At 49.5% G+C, this 19,780-nt stretch overlaps 1 protein-coding gene across 1 annotated transcript in view; it reads left to right on the forward strand.

Moving 5' to 3' along the window:
* The window catches only part of zgc:171459 (uncharacterized protein LOC562056 homolog), a 13,706-nt gene extending 1,559 nt beyond the window's left edge, over nt 1–12,147 (forward strand). The window contains exons 3-13 of the mRNA XM_053319054.1: nt 3,788–3,875; nt 4,060–4,393; nt 4,480–4,573; nt 4,695–4,782; nt 5,068–5,374; nt 5,873–5,966; nt 6,114–6,201; nt 6,559–6,883; nt 10,543–10,636; nt 10,723–10,810; nt 10,903–12,147. Coding sequence (XP_053175029.1) covers nt 3,788–3,875; nt 4,060–4,393; nt 4,480–4,573; nt 4,695–4,782; nt 5,068–5,374; nt 5,873–5,966; nt 6,114–6,201; nt 6,559–6,883; nt 10,543–10,636; nt 10,723–10,810; nt 10,903–11,442 — 2,140 coding nt within the window. The 3' untranslated portion in view covers nt 11,443–12,147. The remainder of the gene's footprint in view (nt 1–3,787; nt 3,876–4,059; nt 4,394–4,479; nt 4,574–4,694; nt 4,783–5,067; nt 5,375–5,872; nt 5,967–6,113; nt 6,202–6,558; nt 6,884–10,542; nt 10,637–10,722; nt 10,811–10,902) is intronic.
* Nucleotides 12,148–19,780: the final 7,633 nt, after the last annotated feature.

The raw sequence follows: 19,780 nt of genomic DNA on the forward strand, positions 1-19,780 counted from the left end.
TCCTGTTGAGCTGTAACTATAGTAACAGTAATACTGTTTCCTGTTGAGTCGTAACTATAGTAACAGTAGTACTGTTTCCTGTTGAGCCGTAACTATAGTAACAGTAATACTGTTTCCTGTTGAGTCGTAACTATAGTAACAAAAACACTGTTTCCTGTTGAGCCGTAACTATAGTAACAAAAACACAGTTTCCTGTTGAGCCGTAACTATAGTAAAGCCCAATTTCCACTGAGTCCGGCAGCGGCGCGTTACAGCTGCGCCGCGGTCACCGGAGCTGATAGGTAACACTATAATCAATGAGAGTATCTCCACCGGGAACGTTTCAGCAGCGTGTCAGCAACGGCTCAGCAGCGGCTCCCGCGCCGCAGCGCTATCGATAGGTAGCATTTCTATTTTTGACGGAGCCGTTGCCAACTCGCGACAAGCTCAACAGAGCAGATTGCACCAGACAGGAAGTCCGACACTGAATCAGCAAAATAAAACTTCCGTTTTTCAAAATAAAACAACCCGTGCAGCCTCCCGATCGTATTTCAGCAACAAACATGAATAAAACAGTCAGATAAAGACTCCATCTAGCTACGTAGCCTACTGACAGATGGGATAAGTACATAAATCAAAGAAAATTACCAAATCAACCAAAATTGAGCAAGTTAACAAAACCGGGCCATTTAGTTGTGCTGCTACTATAGTAATTACTGTAGACTAAAGGCACTCGTTCGGGTTTGATTGTGCTGCCGTAATTACTGTATTAACAGTGCAACGTCATTTTAAAAGGCAGCTTTCTCTCCCAGAGCATGCTCCGGTCCGCTGCTGTAACGCTCCCGGTGTGAGTTGACGCCGGGCAGAGGACGGAGCTAAACCGTAGCACAGCCGTTCCGCGCCGCTGACGGACCCAGTGGAAATCCCCAGTAACAGTAGTACTGTTTCCTGTTGAGCCGTGACTATAGTAACAGTAGTACTGTTTCCTGTTGAGTCGTAACTATAGTAACAAAAACACTGTTTCCTGTTGAGCCATAACTATAGTAACAAAAACACTGTTTCCTGTTGAGTCGTAACTATAGTAACAGTAATACTGTTTCCAGTTGAGCCGTAACTATAGTAACAAAAACACTGTTTCCTGTTGAGCCGTAACTATAGTAACAAAAATACTGTTTCCTGTTGAGCCGTAACTATAGTAACAAAAACACTGTTTCCTGTTGAGCCGTAACTATAGTCACAGTAATACTGTTTCCTGTTGAGCCGTAACTATAGTAACAGTAATAATGTTTCTTGTTGAGCCGTAACTATAGTCACACTAAAACTGTTTCCTGTTGAGCTGTAACTATAGTAACAGTAATACTGTTTCCTGTTGAGTCGTAACTATAGTAACAGTAGTACTGTTTCCTGTTGAGCCGTAACTATAGTAACAGTAATACTGTTTCCTGTTGAGTCGTAACTATAGTAACAAAAACACTGTTTCCTGTTGAGCCGTAACTATAGTAACAAAAACACAGTTTCCTGTTGAGCCGTAACTATAGTAACAGTAGTACTGTTTCCTGTTGAGCCGTGACTATAGTAACAGTAGTACTGTTTCCTGTTGAGCCGTAACTATAGTAACAAAAACACAGTTTCCTGTTGAGCCGTAACTATAGTCACAGTAATACTGTTTCCTGTTGAGTCGTAACTATAGTAACAGTAATACTGTTTCCTGTTGAGCCGTAACTATAGTAACAAAAACACTGTTTCCTGTTGAGCCGTAACTATAGTAACAGTAATACTGTTTCCTGTTGAGTCGTAACTATAGTAACAAAAATACTGTTTCCTGTTGAGCCGTAACTATAGTAACAGTAATACTGTTTCCTGTTGAGCCGTAACTATAGTAACAAAAACACTGTTTCCTGTAGAGCCGTAACTATAGTAACAGTAATACTGTTTCCTGTTGAGCCATAACTATAGTAACAGTAGTACTGTTTCCTGTTGAGCCGTAACTATAGTAACAGTAATACTGTTTCCTGTTGAGCCGTAACTACAGTAACAAAAACACTGTTTCCTTTTGAGCTGTAACTATAGTAACAGTAATACTGTTTCCTGTTGAGCCGTAACTATAGTAACAGTAATACTGTTTCCTGTTGAGCTGTAACTACAGTAACAAAAACACTGTTTCCTTTTGAGCCGTAACTATAGTAACAAAAACAGTGTTTCCTGTTGAGCCGTAACTATAGTAACAAAAACACTGTTTCCTTTTGAGCCGTAACTATAGTAACAAAAATACTGTTTTCTGTTGAGCCGTAACTATAGTAACAGTAATACTGTTTCCTGTTGAGCCGTAACTATAGTAACAGTAATACTGTTTCCTGTTGAGCCGTAACTATAGTAACAGTAATCAGGGTTTCCCACAGAAAATGTGTTAGTTAAGGTGGTGGGGAGCCAGGGGGGGGGGGGGGGGTGTCTTGTCAAAAGTAGGCTATAAGTCAGCCGCGTGTAAATGGTAAACACCACTAGCCTTAATGGAGTGGACAAAATATTAGGAACACCATTCAATATAATGCACACCACAATCACTCAATAATGAACATAAAGCAGAATTTTCACCTTCTTGTCAAAACATTTTCATAAATGTAGAATTTATAGCAGAGCTGCTGTATTTGATTAAAATAGATTGCACAGGTTAAGTAGTTATATTTAGCTTCAGTAGCATCACGTTTTTGTTGAATCTGCCTCTCTCTCTCTCTTCAGGTCTGCTGAATGAGAAATATCTGAGTGACTTAAAGTTGACGTTTTGTAACATCAGTAGATAAAACGCGCAGCACCGCAGCATTTTACACATTATGCCGCTAATATCACCTGTTTAGTTGGAGCTGTTCATACTCTGAGCCGGTTAGCCTGAAACTTGTTACTATAGTAACGTCACAGTTACCTGTCTGAGAATTAACCATAGACTGTATATAAGAAACGTTGTTAATGTTGACATCACATGGCACAGTCTTTCGGGCTCCGGTGTTTTTTCCTGAGCAGGTTCTGCCTCAGATGATGTAGATTTATGTTTTAACCAGCGGTCTGTTTGTTTCCTTAAACTTAATATCACTGTTAGCCGTTAGCGTGTCCGTGTTATGCTAGCGGGAGGTACGGAGAGCTACAGGTGTGTTCAGGGTCCCAGTCAGACAGTCGGACACAGCGGTTCCCGCCCGCAGCAGACGTTGGTTGGATTTATTTTATTTATTTATTTATTTTTATATATTTTTTTGAAGACGTTAGTTAAGGCGGCAGGCGTGTGTTGCTTAGGCGGCCGCCTTAGCTGTAAAGTGCTGTGGGAAACCCTGAGTAATACTGTTTCCTGTTGAGCCGTAATTATAGTAACAGTAATACTGTTTCCTGTTGAGCCGTAACTATAGTAACAGTAATACTGTTTCCTGTTGAGCCGTAACTATAGTAACAAAGACTTTGGTAGTAAAAACACTGTATTATTATTATTATGGGATGTTTGATGGTCAGTGAACAGGACTACTGGTTATTATTATGGGATGTTTGATGGTCAGTGAACAGGACTACTGGTTATTATTATGGGATGTTTGATGGTCAGTGAACAGTACTACTGGTTATTATTATGGGATGTTTGATGGTCAGTGAACAGGAGGACTGGTTATTATTATGGGATGTTTGATGGTCAGTGAACAGGAGGACTGCTGGTTATTATTATGGGATGTTTGATGACTGCAGCTCTTCATGACTCACTTGTTGATCTCGTGCTTTAAACCATGTGTGTGAGCTTCCTGTCAGCTGACCTGCTGTTACTTCCTGTGTTGCTCAGCACGATCCTGAGGGGTCTGGGTCTGGAGGGGAAGCTGACCCCCGACCAGATCGCCAAGAAGTGGGACAACCTGCGCACCAAGTACAAGGTAGGGTTCTCTAAAGGTTCTCTTTAAGGTTCTACTTTAGAACAGGAACAGTTTTATTTATCTTTTTCTGAGTCTAAAACTCTGTGACTGATATGAGAGGAGATAGATCTTCCTTCCTTCCTTCCTTCCTTCCTTCCTTCCTTCCTTCCTTCCTTCCTTCCTAACGTTCTCCCTGTGTGTCCAGGACCTGAAGCAGCCGTACCAGGGTCAGGAGCACCTGGGTGCGGTGGTGGAGTCGTGGCCTTGGTTCCACATCATGGATGAAGCCATGCAGGGCCGTCTCTACAACAGCAACCTGGTGCTGAGCCCTGACGGCGCCTGCGGTCACCGTGGTAACAGCCAGCCCAACCAGAACCAGGACCAGAACACCGACATCCTGGAGTTCCTCATCAAGACGGAGATGGAGGACTCGGTGGCGGTGGAGGCCGTCGAGGATCACGGAGTGATTCAGGCGGAGGTCCCGCCCACAGAGGGAGTCCCGATGGGCTGGAGGAGGATGAGCGAGTGCTCCTATAAGAGTGAGGACACACTGTTAAAATAAAGAATGAATCAATCAGGTTATTGATCACTGTGACTGATGGCCGTTTCCTGTTGTCTGTTAAAGTGTCCGAACAGGAAACGGAGAGAATGATCAAACTGAGAGCAGCTAACGAGGCGCTGTTCACCGGCAGGAAGAACTCAGCCAAACCAGCCTGGAGGTGAGTGTCAGCTGATCAGTCAGATGATCAGTCAGCTGATCAATCAGCTGATCAATCAGCTGATCAGTCAGCTGATCAATCAGATGATCAGTCAGCTGATCAATAACCTGTTTCTCCTCAGAGCCATCCTGTATGAGCTGGGCCTGCAGGGGAAACTGACCACAGAGCAGCTCGCTAAGAAATGGGACAACCTGAAGAGAAGATACAAGGTGAGTGACATCACTGTGACATCACTGTGACATCACTGTGACATCACTGTGACATCACATTGATTATAGATCAGTCTAATGATCAGGTTATTGATTATAGATCAGGCTAATGATCAGGTTATTGATTATAGATCAGGCTAATGATCAGGTTATTGATTATAGATCAGGCTAATGATCAGGTTATTGATTATAGATCAGGCTAATGATCAGGTTATTGATTATAGATCAGGCTAATGATCAGGTTATTGATTATAGATCAGGCTAATGATCAGTATTGTCCTGCAGGAGTTGAAGTTTCCAGCTCGTGGTGTAGAGACCAACCCGAGCTCGTGGCCGTGGTTTTACCGTATGAACGACGCCATGGAAGGCCGCTTTGCCGCCGTGGCGCCGATCCTCATGCCCATCGTGGAGGACGAGGACGAGGAATGCGAGCCGCTGTCGCCGACGCCGAAGAAAAGAGCACGTCGGAGCCGGGGGGGGATGGCCGAGTTCCTGACGGAGACTGAGATGGATATGCTGGTCGACACCGACGAAAAGAACGGAGCGCCGAGCCTCGGAGAGATGCAGCGCCTCAACGAGCTCACCTACAAACGTCTGTCTCTCATCAATAACTGTGATTGATCAGTATCTAACCTCTCATCAATAACTGTGATTGATCAGTATCTAACCTCTCATCAATAACTGTGATTGATCAGTATCTAACCTCTCATCAATAACTGATCAGTATCTAACCTCTCATCAATAACTGATCAGTATCTAACCTCTCATCAATAACTGATCAGTATCTAACCTCTCATCAATAACTGATCAGTATCTAACCTCTCATCAATAACTGATCAGTATCTAACCTCTCATCAATAACTGATCAGTATCTAACCTCTCATCAATAACTGATCAGTATCTAACCTCTCATCAATAACTGATCAGTATCTAACCTCTCATCAATGACTGATCAGTATCTAACCTAATAACTAATGTTTATTCACTTTCCAACCTTTACTTCATAAATGCCTGTAACTATTGATAGGTGATCAGAGTGATTGATCAGCTTGTGTCGACGGATCAATAATGATCAGTGTGTTTGTTTCAGTGACAGAAGAAGACACTCGCAGACTAATCGAGCTGAGAGCTGCTAACGAGGCTCTGTTCACTGGCAGGAGGAACACGGCCAAACCAGCCTGGAGGTAATCAGTCAGTCAATCAATCAGTCAGTCAGTCAGTCAGTCAGTCAATCAGTCAATCAGTCAATCAGTCAGTCAGTCAGTGTATAATGTGTGTGTGTGTGTGTGTGTGTGTGTGTGTGTGTGTGTGTGTGTGTGTGTGTGTTTTAGGGGCATAGTGAAGGAGATGGGTCTCACAGGGAGGATCACACCTGACCAGGTGGCGAAGAAGTGGGACAACCTGAAGACCAAGTTCAAGGTGACCAACCGCCGAGGTCATGTGACCATCGTCCACTCAATCTTTATTATAGTGTGTTATTTATAGAGTCTATAATATTATCTTTATTATACAGAGTCTATAATATTATCTTTATTATACAGAGTATATAATATTATCTTTATTATACAGAGTGTATAATATTATCTTTATTATACAGAGTGTATAATATTATTTACACCTGACGCAGAAGCGCTGCGATGAGCTGCGTAGCGCCGAGGAGCTGTTTTTGTTTCAGCGCCACGGTAACCATGGTAACCAATGGTGTCGTTCACATAGGAAGCGCTGATGTGTGACAGGAACTCGCAGCCAATCAGAGCTGTCCGTCTGTCCCTGCAGGACCTGAAGTTCCCCCCCCGAGGGATGGAGGGGCAGACCAACCCCGCCTCCTGGCCCTGGTTCCAGCTGATGAGCGACGCTCTGGAGGGCCGTCTGGCGGAGAAAGCTCCGCGTGTGATTCCCGTGTGGACCAACGAGGAGGACGGCGTGTACGTCTCGTCGCCCCCCCGCGCCCCCGACAGAGACTGTCTGATGGAGCAGAGGAGCAGCGTGTCGGAGCTGGACAGCATGGTGGGAGGAGAGCACCCCGAGGTCGACGGGGCAATCGTGTACATCGACGCCAGCGGGGAGGAATGCTTGACGCCATCAGACCTGTCCTACAAGAGTGAGACTTCCTGTCTGCGTCCTGTCTGCTCCCCGTCTGCGTCCACTCTGCTCCCTGTCTGATCTCTGTCTTCTTCCTGTCTGCTCCCTGTCGGTTTCCTGTCTGTTTCCTGTCTGTTTCCTGTCTGCTCCCTGTCTGCTCCCTGTCTGCTCCCTGCCTGCTCCCTGTCTGTTTCCTGTCTGCTCCCTGTCTGCTCCCTGCCTGCTCCCTGTCTGAGTCCTGTCTGCTCCCTGTCTGCTCCCTGTCTGCTCCCTGTCTGCTCTCTGTCTGCTCTCTGTCTGCTCCCTGTCTGCTTCCTGTCTGCTCCCTGTCTGCTTCCTGTCTGCTTCCTGTCTGCTCCCTGTCTGCTCCCTGTCTGCTCCCTGTCTGTTTCCTGTCTGCTCCCTGTCTGCGTCCTGTCTGCTCCCTGTCTGATCTCTGTATGCTTCCTGTCTGCTCCCTGTCTTCTTCCTGTCTGCTCCCTGTCTTCTTCCTGTCTGCTCCCTGTCTTCTTCCTGTCTGCTCCCTGTCTTCTTCCTGTCTGCTCCCTGTCTTCTTCCTGTCTGCTCCCTGCCTGCTCCCTGTCTTCTTCCTGTCTGCTCCCTGTATGCTTCCTGTCTGCTCCCTGTCTGCTCCCTGTCTGCGTCCTGTCTGCGTCCTGTCTGCGTCCTGTCTGCTCCCTGTCTGCCCCCTTTCTGATCTCTGTCTGCTTCCTGTCTGCTCCCTGTCTGCTCCCTGTCTGCGTCCTGTCTGCGTCCTGTCTGCGTCCTGTCTGCTCCCTGTCTGCCCCCTTTCTGATCTCTGTCTGCTTCCTGTCTGCTCCCTGCTCCCTGTCTGCTCCCTGTCTGCTCCCTGTCTGCCCCCTGTCTGCCCCCTGTCTGCGTCCTGTCTGCTCCCTGTCTGCTCCCTGTCTGCTCCCTGTCTGCTCCCTGTCTGCTCCCTGTCTGCTCCCTGTGTCCTGTCTGCTCCCTGTCTGCTCCCTGTCTGCTCCCTGTCTGCTCCCTGTCTGCTCCCTGTCTTCTTCCTGTCTGCTCCCTGTCTTCTTCCTGTCTGCTCCGTGTCTGCTCCCTGTCTTCTTCCTGTCTGTTCCCTGTCTGCTCCCTGTCTGCTCCCTGTCTGCTCCCTGTCTGCTCCCTGTCTGCTCCCTGTCTGCTCCCTGTCTGCTCCCTGTCTGCTCCGTGTCTGCTCCCTGTCTTCTTCCTGTCTGCTCCCTGTCTGCTCCCTGTCTGCGTCCTGTCTGCGTCCTGTCTGAGTCCTGTCTGAGTCCTGTCTGAGTCCTGTCTGCTCCCTGTCTGCTCCCTGTGTCCTGTCTGCTCCCTGTCTGCTCCCTCTCTGCTCCCTGTGTCCTGTCTGCTCCCTGTCTGCTCCCTGTCTGCTCCTGTCTGCTCCTGTCTGCTCCCTGTCTGCTCCCTGTCTGAGTCCTGTCTGCTCCCTGTCTGCTCCCTGTCTGCTCCCTGTCTGCTCCCTGTCTGCTCCCTGTCTGCTTCCTGTCTGCTTCCTGTCTGCTTCTTGTCTGCTCCCTGTCTGCTCCCTGTCTGCTCTCTGTCTGCTTCTTGTCTGCTCCCTGTCTGCTCCCTGTCTGCTCCCTGTCTGCTCCCTGTGTGCTCCTGTCTGCTCCCTGTCTGCATCCTGTCTGCTTCCTGTCTGCTCCCTGTCTGCTCCCTGTCTGCTCCTGTCTGCTCCCTGTCTGCTTCCTGTCTGCTCCCTGTCTGCTCCCTGTCTGCTCCCTGTCTGCTCTCTGTCTGCTCCCTGTCTGCTCCCTGCCTGCGTCCTGTCTGCTCCCTGTCTGCTCCCTGTCTGCTCTCTGTCTGCTCTCTGTCTGCTCCCTGTCTGCTTCCTGTCTGCTTCCTGTCTGCTCCCTGTCTGCTTCCTGTCTGCTTCCTGTCTGCTCCCTGTCTGCTCCCTGTCTGCTCCCTGTCTGTTTCCTGTCTGCTCCCTGTCTGCGTCCTGTCTGCTCCCTGTCTGATCTCTGTATGCTTCCTGTCTGCTCCCTGTCTTCTTCCTGTCTGCTCCCTGTCTTCTTCCTGTCTGCTCCCTGTCTTCTTCCTGTCTGCTCCCTGTCTTCTTCCTGTCTGCTCCCTGTCTTCTTCCTGTCTGCTCCCTGCCTGCTCCCTGTCTTCTTCCTGTCTGCTCCCTGTCTGCTCCCTGTCTGCTTCCTGTCTGCTCCCTGTATGCTTCCTGTCTGCTCCCTGTCTGCTCCCTGTCTGCGTCCTGTCTGCGTCCTGTCTGCGTCCTGTCTGCTCCCTGTCTGCCCCCTTTCTGATCTCTGTCTGCTTCCTGTCTGCTCCCTGTCTGCTCCCTGTCTGCGTCCTGTCTGCGTCCTGTCTGCGTCCTGTCTGCTCCCTGTCTGCCCCCTTTCTGATCTCTGTCTGCTTCCTGTCTGCTCCCTGCTCCCTGTCTGCTCCCTGTCTGCTCCCTGTCTGCCCCCTGTCTGCGTCCTGTCTGCGTCCTGTCTGCTCCCTGTCTGCTCCCTGTCTGCTCCCTGTCTGCTCCCTGTCTGCTCCCTGTCTGCTCCCTGTCTGCTCCCTGTGTCCTGTCTGCTCCCTGTCTGCTCCCTGTCTGCTCCCTGTCTGCTCCCTGTCTGCTCCCTGTCTTCTTCCTGTCTGCTCCCTGTCTTCTTCCTGTCTGCTCCGTGTCTGCTCCCTGTCTTCTTCCTGTCTGTTCCCTGTCTGCTCCCTGTCTGCTCCCTGTCTGCTCCCTGTCTGCTCCCTGTCTGCTCCCTGTCTGCTCCCTGTCTTCTTCCTGTCTGCTCCGTGTCTGCTCCCTGTCTTCTTCCTGTCTGCTCCCTGTCTGCTCCCTGTCTGCGTCCTGTCTGCGTCCTGTCTGAGTCCTGTCTGAGTCCTGTCTGAGTCCTGTCTGCTCCCTGTCTGCTCCCTGTGTCCTGTCTGCTCCCTGTCTGCTCCCTCTCTGCTCCCTGTGTCCTGTCTGCTCCCTGTCTGCTCCCTGTCTGCTCCTGTCTGCTCCTGTCTGCTCCCTGTCTGCTCCCTGTCTGAGTCCTGTCTGCTCCCTGTCTGCTCCCTGTCTGCTCCCTGTCTGCTCCCTGTCTGCTCCCTGTCTGCTTCCTGTCTGCTTCCTGTCTGCTTCTTGTCTGCTCCCTGTCTGCTCCCTGTCTGCTCTCTGTCTGCTTCTTGTCTGCTCCCTGTCTGCTCCCTGTCTGCTCCCTGTCTGCTCCCTGTCTGCTCCCTGTGTGCTCCTGTCTGCTCCCTGTCTGCATCCTGTCTGCTTCCTGTCTGCTCCCTGTCTGCTCCCTGTCTGCTCCTGTCTGCTCCCTGTCTGCTTCCTGTCTGCTCCCTGTCTGCTCCCTGTCTGCTCCCTGTCTGCTCTCTGTCTGCTCCCTGTCTGCTCCCTGCCTGCGTCCTGTCTGCTCCCTGTCTGCTCCCTGTCTGCTCCCTGTCTGCTCTCTGTCTGCTCCTTGTCTGCTTCCTGTCTGCTTCCTGTCTGCTCCCTGTCTGCTTCCTGTCCGCTCCCTGTCTGCTCTCTGTCTGCTCCCTGTCTGCTCCCTGTCTGCTCCCTGTCTGCTCCCTGTCTGCGTCCTGTCTGAGTCCTGTCTGCTTCCTGTCTGCTTCCTGTCTGCTTCCTGTCTGCTCCCTGTCTGCTTCCTGTCTTCTCCCTGTCTGCTCCCTGTCTGCTCCCTTATCTTCTGAATCAAATGAAACTTATTTCATGTGTTTGTGTCTCAGTGACGGATCAGGACACGCGCAGGATGATTAAACTACGAGCTGCTAACGAGGCGTTATTCACAGGAAGGAGAAACGCTGCCAAAGCTGCCTGGAAGTAAGATATAAGCTGCTCTTTATTACACAGACTGTAAATAAGATTATATTTATTATAGAGACTATAAGCTGCTCTTTTTCATTCAGAGCCATCCTGAAGGAACTCGGGCTGCAGGGAAAAGTTTCGACCTATCAGATGGCGAAGAAATGGGACAATCTGAAGAGGAGATACAAGGTTTAAATTATTAATAACATGAGTCTGTTTAATATTATAATGATTATGATAATCAATGTTAGAGAGACTTTAACATCTCCTCCTCCTCTCAGGACCTGAAGTATCCTCCGGTGGGGATGGAGAGTGTTGCAGACGGCGCCTCCTCCTGGCCGTGGTTCCACCTGATGAATGACGCCATGGAGGGTCGGCTGGCGAGCAGCGCCCCCCTCCTCACCCCCGTCACCCAGGACGACGAGCAACATCCCGACCCCACCCCGAGACGTCCCCGCCTGGCCCCTCCCCTCTCCTCCTCCTCGGAGTACGGTCAGGAGGCGTTCAGTGACGGCGCCGAGCAGAGCCAGCGGAGCTCGGAGGACGGGCCGCTGGGAGGCCTGGAGAGAGAGTGGGAGGTGGTGGAGAGGGAGCGGGCGGCGCTGGAGCGAGAGAGGGAGGTGGTGGAGAGGGAACGGGCGGCCGTGGAGAGGGAGCGGGCTGCGGTGCAGGCGGAGAGGCTGTGGCTGGACCGGGAGCGAGCGGCGGTGGAGCAGGATAGATCCATGGTGGAGCAGGAGAGGGCGGCGCTGGGGAGGGAGAGGGAGGTGCTGGACCAGAGAGCCCTGATGCTCAACTCTGTCGGCCACACCATGATGTAGACGCCACGCTCCAGGACATAGACCGCCCCCACGCTCCAGGACAAAGACTTCCCCCATGCTCCAGGACAAAGACTTCCCCCATGCTCCAGGACAAAGACTTCCCCCATGTTCCAGGACATAGATGGCCCCCATGCTCCAGGATATATACTTCCCCCATGCTCCAGGACAAAGACTTCCCCCATGCTCCAGGACAAAGACTTCCCCCATGTTCCAGGACATAGATGGCCCCCATGCTCCAGGATATATACTTCCCCCATGCTCCAGGACAAAGACTTCCCCCATGCTCCAGGACAAAGACTTCCCCCATGTTCCAGGACATAGATGGCCCCCATGCTCCAGGATAAAGACTTCCCCCATGCTCCAGGACAAAGACTTCCCCCATGCTCCAGGACAAAGACTTCCCCCATGCTCCAGGATATATACTTCCCCCATGCTCCAGGACATAGATGGCCCCCATGCTCCAGGACAAAGACTTCCCCCACGCTCCAGGACATAGGCGGCCCCCACGCTCCAGGACATAGACGGCCCCCACGCTCCAGGACAAAGACTTCCCCCATGCTCCAGGACAAAGACTTCCCCCATGCTCCAGGACATAGACGGCCCCCATGCTCCAGGACAAAGACTTCCCCCATGCTCCAGGACATAGATGGCCCCCATGCTCCAGGATAAAGACTTCCCCCACGCTCCAGGACATAGGCGGCCGCCATGCTCCAGGACATAGACGGCCCCCACGCTCCAGGACATAGGCGGCCCCCACGCTCCAGGACATACGCGGCCCCCACGCTCCAGGACATAGGCGGCCCCCACGCTCCAGGACATAGATGGCCCCCACGCTCCAGGACATAGATGGCCGCCATGCTCCAGGACAAAGACTTCCCCCACGCTCCAGGACATAGACGGCCCCCATGTTCCAGGACATAGGCGGCCCCCATGCTCCAGGACATAGGCGGCCCCCACGCTCCAGGACATAGGCGGCCCCCACGCTCCAGGACATAGGCGGCCCCCACGCTCCAGGACATAGATGGCCCCCATGCTCCAGGACATAGGCGGCCCCCACGCTCCAGGACATAGATGGCCCCCATGCTCCAGGACATAGATGGCCCCCATGCTCCAGGACATAGACGGCCACATGCTCCAGGACATAGCCCGTCCCCGTAGAGCTGCACAATTAACCATTTTACGATGCTTGTTTCCACGGTTACCTGACCGCAGGTGTCGGCCTCTCGTTGTGATTTGATTTCCTGTTTTTGTATTTTTGATTTTAGACCAAAAAAAAGACGTCTGTCACTATTTCTGACATTTTATTGATTTTTTTTTTTTATTGATCATACAATCATTGATCCTGAAGGTTATTAGTTCACAACCTCCTCTTCCTCCTCCTCCTCCTCGTCCTCCTCCTCTTCCTCCTCCTCCTCTTCCTCTTCCTCCTCCTCCTCCTCCACCACCTCGTCCTCCTCCTCTTCCTCCACCTCTTCCTCTTCCTCCTCCTCGTCCTCCTCGTCCTCCTCCTCTTCCTCCACCTATTCATCCTCCTCCTCCTCCTCTTCCTCCTCTTCCTCCTCCTCTTCCTCCTCCTCCTCTTCCTCCTCCTCCTCCTCCTCTTCCTCCTCCACCTCTTCCTCCTCCTCCTCCTCCTCTTCCTCCTCCTCCTCCTCCTCCTGACTGTAATGATGATTTTTTAATCAAATCTTTTCAGTAATAAAACTTTTAAACGCATCTGCAGAGTAAACAGGAAGCATCTCCTCACTGAGCTCATGACATCACACAGCTCTCAACCAATCAAATTAATCAGAGAGAGAGAGAGAGAGAGAGAGAGAGAGAGAGAGAGAGAGAGAGAGAGAGAGAGAGAGAGAGAGAGAGAGAGAGAGAGAGAGAGAGAGAGAGAGAGAGAGAGAGAGAGAGAGAGAGAGAGAGAGAGAGAGAGAGAGAGAGAGATGACGGATGAACTCAGGTGAGTCACCCGTCAACTGGATTCCTGGTCTGGTTTATTTCAGTTTTAGCGTCGGTTTAAATCTGGTTTAATCTGTTTAAATCTGGTTTAATCTGGTTTAAATCAGGTTTAATCTGTTTAAATCTGGTTTAATCAGGTTTAATCTGTTTAAATCTGGTTTAATCTGGTTTAATCAGGTTTAATCTGGTTTAAATCAGGTTTAATCAGGTTTAATCTGGTTTAAATCAGGTTTAATCAGGTTTAATCTGGTTTAAATCAGGTTTAATCAGGTTTAAATCTGGTTTAATCTGGTTTAATCTGGTTTAAATCAGGTTTAATCTGTTTAAATCTGGTTTAATCTGGTTTAATCTGGTTTAAATCAGGTTTAATCTGGTTTAAATCAGGTTTAATCTGTTTAAATCTGGTTTAATCAGGTTTAATCAGTTTAAATCTGGTTTAATCTGGTTTAATCAGGTTTAATCTGGTTTAAATCAGGTTTAATCAGGTTTAATCTGGTTTAAATCAGGTTTAATCTGGTTTAATCTGGTTTAATCTGGTTTAATCTGGTTTAATCAGGTCTGTTAAACAGCTGATGAGATGACGAGCTCAGTGTGTGAGGACCAATCAGAGCGTTGTGTTCGTGTTGTGTTCATGTGTAACGGTTATTCTCAGCACTCAGTCGCTTCACTGGATCAAAGGTTCGAGGCTCCAGTTCTTAATGTTGATAAAGAGATGATTGTGCAGCTCTACCGAAACACTGGAGTCAGACAGGAAGTCAGACAGGAAGTCCCGCTCAGCTGTTCTGGGCTGTTGTTGTTTTTTGTATCGATGTGTTTAAAGTCTGCAGCAGTTTGAGCCTCTCGTGTGTTTTTCATTCATAAATCTGAACAATAAAAACTTTACATGTTTCCAGAATCTTCAAAAAGCTTCGAACTGTCTGAACGCTGTTTCCTGTTTCCTGCTTCCTGTTTCCTGCTTCCTGTTGCGCCAGAGTTTTTTAACTTCCGTATTTGTTTGACTCAGAAACTTAAAATGTTTTTCATTCGGCTGATTATGAAACAGCTGTTCCAGTTTTATGGAAAATCATCATCTTTAAATATATCAGAGGCTCAAACTGGTGATGATGATGATGATGATGATGAAGGTGACGTCTGACTCAAGTGTCCCTTTCTGACTACAGGCCAGTTTGTTTTTTGCTTTAAACACAAAATGTTTTTTTTTCCAGTTCAGACGTTTAAACTTCAGTTGTCTTCGTACCGGCTCCTGAACCTGAACTCCGTTTCCCTTCAGACTGTTTGGAAGCACAGAAACTCAGAGCGGCTCAGGGCCTCGGTTTGGGACCCTCGGAGCAGTCTGGGCCCTCGGAGTGGTTCGGGGCGGTTCGGGCCCTCGGAGCGGTTCGGGCCCTCGGAGTGGTTCGGGGCGGTTCGGGCCCTCGGAGCGGTTCGGGCCCTCGGAGTGGTTCGGGGCGGTTCTGGGCCCTCGGAGCGGTTCGGGGCGGTTCGGGCCCTCGGAGCAGTCTGGGCCCTCGGAGCGGTCTGGGCCCTCGGAGTGGTTCGGGGCGGTTCGGGCCCTCGGAGCAGTCTGGGACCTCGGAGCGGTTCGGGCCCTCGGAGTGGTTCGGGGCGGTTCTGGGCCCTCGGAGCGGTTCAGGGCGGTTCTGGGCCCTCGGAGCGGTTCGGGGCGGTTCGGGCCCTCGGAGCAGTCTGGGACCTCGGAGCGGTTCGGGACCCTCGGAGCGGTCTGGGACCCTCGGAGCAGTCTGGGACCTCGGAGCGGTTCTGGGCCCTCGGAGCAGTCTGGGCCCTCGGAGCAGTCTGGGCCCTCGGAGTGGTTCGGGGCGGTTCGGGCCCTCGGAGCAGTCTGGGACCTCGGAGCGGTTCGGGACCCTCGGAGCGGTTCTGGCCCTCAGAGCGGTTCGGGCCCTCGGAGGCTCCACTGTACATTTCTTCCTGTGAATGCAATAAACTGTGTCGTTGTTGAGTGCAGACGAACTCTGAATGTGTCTGAAACTTGTCGTCGGTTTTCTACGTGAGAACGGTTCTACGTGAGAACGGTTCTACGTGAGAACGGTTCTGAGTGTTTGTGAGAAGACATGAACAGTAAACTCCAGAACCAGAACTGGACTCACAATGACTCCCAGCTGAACTGTTGGTTTCAGTAGTGTAAGTAGATTACACAGTGAAATGAATTCTTAACTATGAATAAAAAATATATGAAAGTACAAAAACCCAAAAGCAGGACTGACTCAGCTCACCTGTTCCTGTTCTGCTCCTTCAAAATAAAGTTCATCGTCTGTTCTTTGTGAGCGAAAGTTTGTCTTTAGCTTTCAGATCGACACCAGAGCCGGCCGGTCCGTCGTGTTCCTGACGTTCTTCAGAGGAACTCCACACAGATTGGTGAGGTCATAAAGGTTCCACATGTTTATCAGTTTCTCCTCAGACTTCATCTTTGAGTCCAGAAGGAACCAGGAACCAGGAACCAGGATCTTTGTGTTCTAAGCGGTTCCAGCAGAGTGACGATGTTCTCACAGTGCAGCAGGATAAATATCTCCATATGAGACAATGACTGATTTCATACTTTCAAACTGAACTTTTCAGTGTAGTAACAGCAGAATGAAACCACGCTCATTAAGTTAGTATACTCAACCGTCATCATGGTCCTCAGTATACTCAACCATCATCATGGTCCTCAGTATACTCAACCGTCATGGTCCTCAGTATACTCAACCGTCATCATGGTCCTCACTATACTCAACCGTCATCATGGTCCTCAGTATACTCAACCGTCATCATGGTCCTCAGTATACTCAACCATCATGGTCCTCAGTATACTCAACCGTCATCATGGTCCACAGTATACTCAACCGTCATCATGGTCCTCACTATACTCAACCGTCATCATGGTCCTCAGTATACTCAACCGTCATGGTCCTCAGTATACTCAGCCGTCATGGTCCTCAGTATACTCAACCGTCATGGTCCACAATATACTCAACCGTCATGGTCCTCAGTATACTCAACCGTCATGGTCCTCAGTATACTCAACCATCATGGTCCTCAGTATACTCAACCGTCATCATGGTCCTCAGTATACTCAACCGTCATGGTCCTCAGTATACTCAACCGTCATGGTCCTCAGTATACTCAACCGTCATCATGGTCCACAGTATACTCAACCGTCATCATGGTCCTCAGTATACTCAACCGTCATCATGGTCCACAGTATACTCAACCGTCATCATGGTCCTCAGTATACTCAACCGTCATGGTCCTCAGTATACTCAACCGTCATGGTCCTCAGTATACTCAACCGGTCATCATGGTCCACAGTATACTCAACCGTCATCATGGTCCACAGTATACTCAACCGTCATCATGGTCCTCAGTATACTCAACCGTCATCATGGTCATCAGTATACTCAACCGTCATCATGGTCCTCAGTATACTCAACCGTCATGGTCCACAGTATACTCAACCATCATGGTCCTCAGTATACTCAACCATCATGGTCCTCAGTATACTCAACCGTCATGGTCCTCAGTATACTCAACCGTCATCATGGTCCTCAGTATACTCAACCGTCATGGTCCTCAGTATACTCAACCATCATGGTCCTCAGTATACTCAACCGTCATGGTCCACAGTATACTCAACCGTCATCATGGTCCACAGTATACTCAACCGTCATGGTCCACAGTATACTCAACCGTCATGGTCCTCAGTATACTCAACGTCATCATGGTCCTCAGTATACTCAACCGTCATGGTCCTCAGTATACTCAACCGTCATCATGGTCCTCAGTATACTCAACCATCATGGTCCTCAGTATACTCAACCGTCATCATGGTCCTCAGTATACTCAACCGTCATCATGGTCCTCAGTATACTCAACCGTCATCATGGTCCTCAGTTTACTCAACCGTCATCATGGTCCTCAGTATACTCAAACCGTCATCATGGTCCTCAAGTATACTCCCATCATGGCCCTCAGTATACTCAACCGTCATCATGGTCCTCAGTATACTCAACCGTCATCATGGTCCTCAGTATACTCAACCGTCATGGTCCTCAGTATACTCAACCCCGTCATCATGGTCCACAGTATACTCAACCGTCATCATGGTCCCTCAGTATACTCAACCGTCATGGTCCTCAGTATACTCAACCGTCATCATGGTCCTCGGTATACTCAACCGTCATGGTCCTCAGTATACTCAACCGTCATCATGGTCCACAGTATACTCAACCGTCATCATGGTCCACAGTATACTCAACCGTCATCATGGTCCACAGTATACTCAACCGTCCATCATGGTCCACAGTATACTCAACCGTCATCATGGTCCTCAGTATACTCAACCATCATGGTCCTCAGTATACTCAACCGTCATCATGGTCCTCAGTATATTCAACCGTCATGGTCCTCAGTATACTCAACCGTCATCATGGTCCTCAGTATACTCTACCGTCCATGGTCCTCAGTATACTCAACCGTCATCATGGTCCTCAGTATACTCAACCGTCATCATGGTCCTCAGTATACTCAACCGTCATCATGGTCCTCAGTATACTCAACCGTCATCATGGTCCTCAGTATACTCAACCATCATGGTCCTCAGTATACTCAACCATCATCATGGTCCTCAGTATACTCTACCGTCATCATGGTCCACAGTATACTCAACCATCATCATGGTCCTCAGTATACTCTACCGTCATCATGGTCCACAGTATACTCAACCATCATCATGGTCCTCAGTATACTCAACCGTCATCATAGTCCACAGTATACTCAACCGTTATCTTAGTCCACAGTATACTCAACCATCATCATGGTCCTCAGTATACTCAACCGTCATCATGGTCCACAGTATACTCAACCGTCATCATGGTCCTCAGTATACTCAACCGTCATCATGGTCCTCAGTATACTCAACCGTCGTCATGGTCCTCAGTATACTCAACCGTCATGGTCCTCAGTATACTCAAACCGTCATCATGGTCCTCAGTATACTCAACCATCATCATGGTCCTCAGTATACTCAACCGTCATCATGGTCCTCAGTATACTCAACCGTCATGGTCCTCAGTATGCTCAACCGTCATCATGGTCCTCAGTATACTCAACCATCATCATGGTCCTCAGTATACTCAACCGTCATGGTCCTCAGTATACTCAACCGTCATCATGGTCCTCAGTATACTCAACCGTCATCATGGTCCACAGTATACTCAACCGTCATCATGGTCCTCAGTATACTCAACCATCATCATGGTCCTCAGTATACTCAACCGTCATGGTCCTCAGTATACTCAACCGTCATCATGGTCCTCAGTATACTCAACCATCATCATGGTCCTCAGTATACTCTACCGTCATGGTCCTCAGTATACTCAACCGTCATCATGGTCTCAGTATACTCAACCGTCATGGTCCACAGTATACTCAACCGTCATCATGGTCCTCAGTATACTCAACCGTCATCATGGTCCACAGTATACTCAACCGTCATGGTCCTCAGTATACTCAACCGTCATGGTCCTCAGTATGCTCAACCGTCATCATGGTCCTCAGTATACTCAACCGTCATCATGGTCCCTCAGTATACTCAACCGTCATCATGGTCCTCAGTATACTCAACCGTCATGGTCCTCAGTATACTCAACCGTCATGGTCCTCAGTATGCTCAACCGTCATCATGGTCCTCAGTATACTCAACCATCATCATGGTCCTCAGTATACTCTACCGTCATCATGGTCCTCAGTATACTCAACCGTCATCATGGTCCTCAGTATACTCAACCGTCATCATGGTCCTCAGTATACTCAACCGTCATCATGGTCCTCAGTATACTCAACCATCATCATGGTCCACAGTATACTCTACCGTCCTCAGTATACTCAACCATCATCATGGTCCTCAGTATACTCAACCGTCATGGTCCTCAGTATACTCAACCGTCATCATGGTCCTCAGTATACTCAACCGTCATGGTCCACAGTATACTCAACCATCATCATGGTCCTCAGTATACTCAACCATCATCATGGTCCTCAGTATACTCAACCGTCATCATGGTCCTCAGTATACTCTACCGTCATCATGGTCCTCACTATACTCAACCGTCATGGTCCTCAGTATACTCAACCATCATGGTCCACAGTATACTCAACCGTCATGGTCCTCACTATACTCAACCATCATGGTCCTCAGTATACTCAACCGTCATCATGGTCCTCAGTATACTCAACCGTCATCATGGTCCTCAGTATACTCAACCGTCATCATGGTCCTCAGTATACTCAACCGTCATCATGGTCCTCAGTATACTCAACCGTCATGGTCCACAGTATACTCAACCATCATCATGGTCCTCAGTATACTCAACCATCATCATGGTCC

The sequence above is a fragment of the Scomber japonicus genome, chromosome 5 (assembly GCF_027409825.1).
Source record: "Scomber japonicus isolate fScoJap1 chromosome 5, fScoJap1.pri, whole genome shotgun sequence".
Classification (NCBI taxonomy): Eukaryota; Metazoa; Chordata; class Actinopteri; order Scombriformes; family Scombridae; genus Scomber; species Scomber japonicus.